Source organism: Terrapene carolina, unplaced genomic scaffold, assembly GCF_002925995.2.
Source record: "Terrapene carolina triunguis isolate 2854851 unplaced genomic scaffold, T_m_triunguis-2.0 Scaffold192, whole genome shotgun sequence".
Taxonomy (NCBI): Eukaryota; Metazoa; Chordata; order Testudines; family Emydidae; genus Terrapene; species Terrapene triunguis.
The window spans coordinates 1,271,517-1,279,999 of NW_020664543.1; the positions used below are offsets into that span (position 1 = coordinate 1,271,517).

Sequence of the window (8,483 nt, forward strand, 5' to 3'; positions counted from 1 at the left end):
AGCACTTGAGCACTGTTAGGATTCATTAGTTCTATGTTTGCAATGTCAAGTCCCCTGCCCTGCCTCTTCCTGGGCCCTGGGCCCACCGGGGACGACAGGGCTGGTGCACACACTGGCCATACGCACCCCGAACATTTGCCGCAGGTCTGGATCCCGGAACCGGAAGGGGATGTTGGAGACGTGTAACCTCTTGGGCTGCTGCTTGTCTGTGTTCTCTGAGGAATGGAGCTGTTGGCTCTCTGTCTGCGCAGCTTCATCTGTCTGCTGGAAAACAGGCCCCCACAATCATCAGCCCACTGCAGCACTCGTGCTGGGAAGGGGACACGCCGCCAACAGCCACTGCGCCCGAGGGGCCCCACGCAGCATCACTAACCCCCTACCTGGCATTATGGTCTAGGCCAGGCTCTTCCTGCTGCAGTGTCTGATCCCCAGACAGGCCATGCGAGGGAGAGGGGGTGAGCGAGCTCCTCCCACTGCGGGGGTGGAGACATCTTGTGAAAAGTGCAGGGCGAAGCTGTGCCTGACCCCAGGGAGAAGAGCTGCCTGGCACTGCAGAGCGGCCTGCCAGCGTGTCAGCATTGGCACTACGGCAAATGGACCCAGGGATCAAAGCCCTGACAGTGCATGGCCCCCTCCCACAGCCCCCCGGGCCCCATCTCCTTTTACACCTTGGTAGCACATGTCTAGCTTGTCACCAACACAGCTCCAGTAGACTGAATTAAGGGAGGGTGTGCAAGTGTGTGCACGTGTATGTGCAAGAGAGTTATGTGAGAGGGTGAGTGTGTAAGTGTGAGCGTGTGCAAGGTGAGTGGGGATGCGCGTGGATGTGCAGTGTGTGTGCAAGAGTGTGCACATGTGCAGCATGGGTAAGTGTACACACATATGTGCAGAATGCAGATGAGTGTGCGTGTGTGCAGCATAAGTTTAAATGAGTGTGTGTGCAATCTGAGTGTGGACAAATGTGCATGTGTGCAGTGTGTGTGTGGATGAGCGTTTGCGTATGCAGCAGGCATGTGCAGTGTGCACACGGGGGTGTGTGTGTGCATGCAGTGCGTGTGGACGAGCGTGCCTGCGTGTGGAGGGAAGGCAGAGCTGTGCAAGGGAGCGGGCCCAGCTGTGCTCCGTGGTGCGCCGGGGGCGGGCTGGGAAGTGATGGCTCAGCACTTTCCGCTCGGAGCTGCATTACAACCACCTAATTGAAGCTATCTGATTGGAAAGTAGCCAAGCAGGTAGATTACAAGTGATTAGAAATGACAGGGGAGCCCGTAAACTGGGAGAGGGACTGGCAACCGCAAACTGCCGCTGCCCGTGCAGTGGGCACAGCAGCCACCAGAGGTGCTGGAGCTTCAGGCTCAGCCTATGGCTCTCCCTTTGTAGCCACATGTTGCTCAGCTCCGGGGCAGGGGCCGAGCGTTTGGACGGAGAGCCTAGGCTAAAGCTGGGAACGGGGGGCAGGGGCTGCGTGACCCACCTGTTATTCCAGCCCGGGCCTCGCCCACCCCACCTTACTGACAACTCTGCCATGCCCCTCAGTCCTGACCCACAGCCCCCTGCTGCCAGGCAGGTGACTCCAGGATTCCCCAGGTCACACGTTCTCAGAGCACTTCCTACCATCTCGCCCCCTCCCCCACGCTGGCATATTGCCCTGCCCCCCAAGAGACACCGACTGCACTGCCCCAAGCTCCAGCCTGGGGCCAAAGGACCCTGAGTCCCTTCGTGGCCCATCACTGCTCCTCTCACCTGAAAGGCCCTGCTGCCCACCCGGGGCTCCACGGGGGCTCTTACCGATACCGTCTGCGTCCCCGCTATGGACTGCGTGCTGGCGTCAGCGCCCGGCTGCTCGGCGTGGCTCTGTGCTGGTGTGTAGAGGGTCATGGCGTGCTCCGGTACCGTGCTCTGCCCCGAGTAGTCCTGTGTGGGGTGGGGGTGCGGGGGTGCGTACTCTGCAGGGATTCCATTCTGGGGAGGCGGAGGATACTGGGCTGGGGGGTAGGGCTGAGCCATTGCTTCAGGAGGAGCCGTGGCGTCCTGATTACCCTGCAGAGAGACACAGAAAAGGCTGCTGACTGTCCAGCCCCACTCAGAGCCTGAGACAACCTCGGAGCCGGTGGTGAGGCCAGGAGACCCCAGGGGCTGGAGGCCATACTGTCCACGGGCCAAAGCAGGGCAGTCCTGCGGGGAGCTGCCCGGGGGCAGGGGGAGGGGACCCCATGGAGACAGGGGTTTGCAGGGGCTTGTAACTCTATTGACAGGACCATAGGAATGGGCAGAGAGGGTCAGACCTGGGGTTCATCTAGTCCAGTCCCTTGGGGTGAGTTCCCCACAGGGAAGTGGCTGGCTCATGCCCTGCAGCAGGAGGGCTCATGGCCCTTTGTCCTCTCACAGGGAACCCTGGCTGTAGAAATGTCTGAGTGGAACAGCCATCCTGATCTCAGGCTGGCAAAGGTGCCAGATGGGTGGCTGCCAACTATTGCCAGGACAGATGCAGCCTGAGCCAGTCCGTGTGCCTCAGGCCCGATGGACAGAGAGCAGCCAACACGCTGAGCTGCCACGTGCACTTTGGGCCACACCAAACCAACCAGGGAAGATACAGCTACTTGATGCACAAGTGGAAACTCAAAGACACCCCTTCATGTGACTGGTGAGAACAGCCAAGCCACCGAACCCAGCAGAATGGATTCAGAGCTGAACTGGACAATATCCAGTGTCACAGAAGAGGCCTTGAAATGGCTTGTGGACCTACCGCTGCATCTATAGAGCGTTGCTCTGCAGAGCCCTGGTCTGTGTCTCACTTGCTCCGTCAGCCCTCTGGCCCCTGCTTTTCTGAGCCAGCAGTGGGGCAGCACCGGGAACTGGACTCAGACTCACCAGGGGCCACTGAATAGGGGGCGAGTGGTGACCCACAAGCTTTGGTGCAACTCTGAATCTGGCAAAGGTCAGCAGCCCCTGGCTCCTACTGAGCAGGGATCCTCTGAGAAGTCAGTCTGCACATTCCCGAGAGAGAAACTAGGGCAGACTTCAACTTGGAGAACAGCAAGGGAGAAAGCCCAGCCGCTCTGGCATCATTACCCATGATTAGCAAACACACTGCCCGGTGAGTCAGGCACCCACGGGTGGGAAGAAAAGGGTGGAGAAGAGGAGAGGAAAGGAGAGGAGAGCCAGTGTGATGGAGCGGAGCAGGGAGGGGAGAGATGTCAAATGGCATCTTGGCACGCAAGGCAGATATCAAAGAACTGATTAGCCCCTTTGCTTTAACTTACCCAATTTACCCTCCTTCCTGGGACAGGCAGGGGGAATTCCCCGTCCTGTGGGGTCAGGGCTGAAAGCCAGAGCCCGGGCCAAGCCCTAGCCTGACACACGCAGTGACTGACCGCGAGGCGATGGAGGCTGGAGGAGGGGGTGGGAGAAGGCGTGCTGGGAGTGGTAGGCAGGGGGCCCCAGGGAGAGGGAATGGAGGTGTGCCGGCCCTGGGGGTGTGCTTCCCTTGCTGCTCTTGGAGGGTGGGTGTGTCTGTCTACCTGGGGTGGAATCTTCCCAGTGCAGGGCTCTGCTGAAGCTCATCCCCTTAGCAGCCCTCCCTGCACCCAGGGCCTGCCCGGGGCCAGCTGGGACCCTCCTGGGCAGGCTGCACTGGGGCAGGGCTCCACAGCTCTCCCTGCCTGGGCTCGTCCTGGGCCCTAGGATGGGGTGGGGGTCCTGTGGTGCTTGCCTAGCTGCAAATGTATTGGGAAGCATAAATAAATGCAGCAGCCACCGAGTCTGTACCCTGCCTGGGGGGTCTGCTCTATTATCCAAATGAAGAGCAGTTCAGTGCAGTGACGGAGCAGGGGCTGTAATGCAGGCATGGGAGGGCGTCGGGCTGGGGAGAAGGGAGCACACTCCTAGGGAGCTGATCATCAGTCCCTGTTGGGAGTGGAAAGAGCCCTTCGCAGCAGGCGCTGTGCTGTGCTCCTCACTCAGGGCTGTCCAGGAGAGGGCTGCTCCCTAGGCCCCATCCCATGCTCGGGGGCTGTAAGTTAACACACCTGCCTGTCCAGCCCTTCCGTCCCTCTCCCAGCCATGGGACCCAGCAGGTTCCTTGTAGAGTGGGACCTGAGATGGGCTCCAGGCCACTTACTATTGATTCCTGGCCAACAAGACTACTTGACCTGCGGTGATAGAGCACCCAGAACCCAAGGCCCACCGTCACCAAGGGCCTCTCAGTCATGGTCCAACACCTGCTCCCCTGCCCCCTGCACACACATTCCTCTGTCCCCCTGTGTCAACAAATGGCTGCAAAGCCTTTAGCCAGCAAGCAGGACACAGCTTTGGCACCCCATCCGGGTAGTATCTCTCCTTCTGTGTGCCTGGCTTGGACTGCAGACACAAGCTCCTTCATTGCGGGTGTGACCAATTTACGATGCAGACAAGATATTGGGGAGGGGGATGATGGTAGGCGGGTGGGCGGGCAGGGGAAACTTTAGCTGAGGCCTTCCCCATTACTGGGACCTTGCACTGGCAACTGAATCGTTAATGGAGGAAGTTGAGACCTATAACCCAGGGCATTGTGGGTAATGATATGTAAATCCAGTCTGACTAAAGATCTGCAAGTCATTCAAATGCTTACGGGCTTCTTCCTCCGCTGACTCAGCCACTCGCAGCTTCCTAGGGGCGTAGCCAGACGCTTGCCAGAGTGGCCTGAGCTTCAGGTTGGCAGCACCGACGCACCTTGGAACCAGCCAACAACAGCCCTAACACCAAGCTCTAGGCTACACTGTGATCCTCTGGTGCATCTCCAGAGGTGTCCTTGGCAAAGACTCCGCTCCCTGGCTGCTGGCACTGCCATGCTTGGGGAGAGACGGCGCTGTGAAGTGTAGACTATTACCTGTGGGCCTGGGACAAAGTGCCACCGCCGAACACGGGAGATTCTGCTCGCCGTTTCAGGGAAGCAGGCTCCCGAAGCAGGAGGCAGAGCGGGGCGTGGAGTGAGGGACTGCAGAGCTTGCAGGCACTTTGCTCTAAGAATACCCTGCCATGGAGGGCTGGGACTAGCCTGCGGAGTCTTTCAGTTTGGGATTAGGCAGCCAGTTACCACACTCAGCTGATGCCAGATCCTCCCACAAGCCTGTCTCGGATGGGACGGACCCACATTTGGGATCTAGTCAGACACCAAATACCAAGTGGCGTGTCCGTCAAAACAAGCAGCAGCCATGTAGTTAGTTAGGACTCCAAGTCCAGACATGGCCCTCACTTGTGCCCCTGCACTGCTGGGCAGCAGGGCGGCCAGTGAGTGAATTGCACTGCTGAATACCTTCCAACACAAAGGGTATGTCTACACTACAGGATTAATCCGAATTTAGATAATTCGAATTTGGGAAACAGGTTGTATAAATTCGATTGTGCGCGGCCACACTAAGCACCTTAATTCGGTTTTTAACCACATTAATTCGGTGGTGTGCGGCCACACTACCCCATTAACTTAAACACAGTAATTCGGTGGTGTGCGGCCACACTAACCCTAATTCGAATTAACAAAATAGATTTAGGCTCTACTCCGTTCGTCGAGGTGGAGTACAGAAATCGATTTAAAGGGCCCTTTAATTCGAATTAACTGGCTCTGTAGTGTGGACGGGTGAAGGGTTAATTCGGATTAACGCTGCTAAATCCGAATTAATCCCGTAGTGTAGACCAGGCCAAAGAGCTAGCCAAGAGCCGCATGGTTTTCAGGACAAAACCAACATAATCACAAAGTCCTTTGCCATCACCAGAGTCAAGAGCAAATCAGATCCCAGCAGGGTTTCCTCACCTTCCTCCTAAGTCCCATGCAGAGAAAATTGCCACAGTCCAAGCCCAGGGCTTCTAGGTCACTGCTCCAAACCTCTCTTTTGCAGATGGAAATGGGATGCCCCTGACTGGGGCAGGGCTCTGTCTCACTGGGGAGTCTGTCCTGCCCTACCAGCTGGGAGCCTTGTGTCAAGTGAGGAAGAGCTTTGAGCAGTGTCTGGAGGAATAACAACACTACCAAGTGCGCAGGGGGCAGGGCTCTCGGGGGGGGGGGGGGCAATGGTGCCTCTGGCACGGTCCCATGGGCCCCAACAATGTGGCCCAGGCCAGCAGCACAGTGCACTGCCCGGGGGGTGAAGCAGACTCCCGAGCCTGCCCCCAGCTGAGGGCACAGCAGATTTGGTGAGCTCCAGTGCTCGGAGAACAGTGCCAGGGGTTTGAGAACAGAAAAAACAGTGTCTCGCTTCCCGAGCGGAGTGGGGCTCATGCGAACGTGGTCTCCGTGACCCTGTCTGACAGCGCCTGGGTTCCGACATGGGGGGACATGGGGCCTGCGTCACCATCTCAGGCACAGCAGAACAAATCCAGCACCACTCTGCACTAAGACCCATCCACCAATAACCGGGCACCTTACCACAACCAGCAGCTGGGGCAGAACCCAGTGCTGGTAGCTGCTAAACCAACCAATGAGGGGGTGTAGGCCTGGCCAGATTGCCAGGCAGGTGCCCTGAAGATACTGACCCGAGCAGCCTTCAGTCACCTTCCCCGCGGGACAAGCAATGCACACATCGCAGCCTCCACACACAGGAAGGGGAGCAGGCTCAGCAAACCCTACAGCCCTGCTGGCCCCTGACATGCCCTGGGCCCTTGAGGACGGAGCCCAGGCAGCCAGCCCCTTCCTACCTTGTTTACCAGCTCCTTGCAGTGGTTGGACCAGCCGGAGGCCCCATGCCCCGAATCAGCAGCAGTTCTGTGGCCTTAGGGTGGTGGCAGGGCTTCACCAGCAGCCTGCTTTCCTTTCCCCATCCCAGCATCACTCCCCAGCACCTGCTGGGCCAAGCCATCGCTCCGGCTGCTCCTCACCACAGCTCCCATGAAAGGCCACCTCAGCCCATGAATGGGTCCAGGCTTGGCTCTCCCGAGGCTTTCAAGGTGGTACTTCCATGTTGGGCCAGACTCACCCAGCCCAGAGCTCCTTGTTCAGCGGGGATGACCCAGCCGGCGTAGCTCAGAGCAGGGTCTGGGCCCTGGCAGTGCTACACCGGTCCCTGAAGGGCACTGGGGAGCATGATGAATTCTCTGCCAGGGCAGGGCAAGCTGAGGGGCAGAGGGCAAGCTGGGATGCACGGACCAGGAGGAAGCACAGGAGCATGCAGAGCACAGGTTGGGGAGCGGCCCCACCTCAGCAGGTCCCCAGGGCTGGCGCCCAGCCAGCCCGGCCCCTGACAGCCGCATTCATATCGGTTATTAATTAGGGCTGTCGCAGTGCTTGTCATCCCAAGTATTATTTCATTCAGGGCCCATTAGGTTCCCCTGTTTTGCTGCTTGCTGTCTCTGGTGCTGCTGCCGGTGCTGCAGCGGCACTGATCTATGGCTCCCTCTGCGATCCCTCCCACCAGGCGCTGCCCATTCATCCCCAGGCACCCGACAGGGAGAAGGATAGGGAGTCACTCACCTGCTCAGTGAGCTCTGAACAGAGGAGGGGGTCCCTCGCTCAGGGATAGGAACACAGGGGCCTGCAGGAAGAGGGAGGCTGGGGGATCCCAGAGGGGAGAGACTTGCAGGAGGATGGGTGGGGGGACCTGGGTGGGAGGGGAGGGACTCATAGGGGGTGGGTGGGGGGTCCCAGGTGGGAGGGGCGGCCTCACAGGGGATGGGTGGGGATCCTGGGTGGGAGGGGCGGCCTCACAGAGGATGAGTGGGAAGGGGGTCCCAGGTGGGAGGGGCGGCCTCACAGGGGATGGGTGGGTGTGGGGGTCCCAGAAGGGAAGGGAGACAGGTGACAGTTTAGCTGAGCGACGCCCATCACATCACTGGGAACCTGGCCGCTGCTCTGTTCCCCATGGGCTGCACTGAAAGTTTCCCTCCACACAAGCTGCTTTGCACAGGCCGTGCTCCAGGAAAGGCCCCATCCCACAGGAACCCCAGAGCTTTCACCCTGCTTCATCCAGGCCTCCCACCCAGAGCTCTGCAGTCCCCTCCTGCTCCCCAACACCCTCAGTGTCTCCTCCAGACCCCCCAAAGCACTACACTCAGATCACCTTCCTGAGCTGGCGCTCTGAGCAGAGCACCCCTCTCTGCCCATGCTGCTATGGGCACCCCGTATCTGCTTCCCCCAGGACACAGAGCTCGTCCACATGGCCCTAGCACTTCTCTCCTCTGCCCAGGGCTGGCTCCGGGTTTTTTGACGCCCCAAGCAAAAAAAAAAAAAAAAGACCCGAGTGCTGCCCCTTGAAAAGTGCCGCCCCAAGCACATGCTTGGGACGCTGGTGCCTAGAGCCGGCCCTGCCTCTGCCTGCTGCCTGTAAGAACCCAACAGGCTGCTTGTGGCCAGGGCATGGGGCTGGGAGCTCAAGCCATTAGCGCTGGGTTAGTCAACGGTCCATACGCAGCGCCCTGGGTGTTAGAGCAGGGCTGGCCCTTCTCAGCTCCTAGCACACAGCAGTGATAGCAGTGCCCTGGTCTGTATGCTGCATATGGGCACTCTCTGTGCCAGCCCC

At 59.2% G+C, this 8,483-nt stretch overlaps 1 protein-coding gene across 8 annotated transcripts in view; it reads right to left on the bottom strand.

Annotated features, from left to right (window-relative positions):
• The window catches only part of RBFOX3 (RNA binding fox-1 homolog 3), a 90,609-nt gene that overhangs the window by 13,652 nt on the left and 68,474 nt on the right, over positions 1 to 8,483 (bottom strand). For 4 of the 8 annotated variants that reach the window (XM_024205952.3, XM_024205955.3, XM_024205956.3 and 1 more), the window contains exons 2-3: positions 1,741 to 2,037; positions 127 to 264 (exon numbers count right to left, since the gene is read on the bottom strand). In XM_024205952.3, the coding sequence (XP_024061720.1) occupies positions 127 to 264; positions 1,741 to 2,037 (435 nt within the window). The remainder of the gene's footprint in view (positions 1 to 126; positions 265 to 1,740; positions 2,038 to 8,483) is intronic. The other 4 variants (XM_024205958.3, XM_024205953.3, XM_024205954.3 and 1 more) reach the window with 3 other exon arrangements.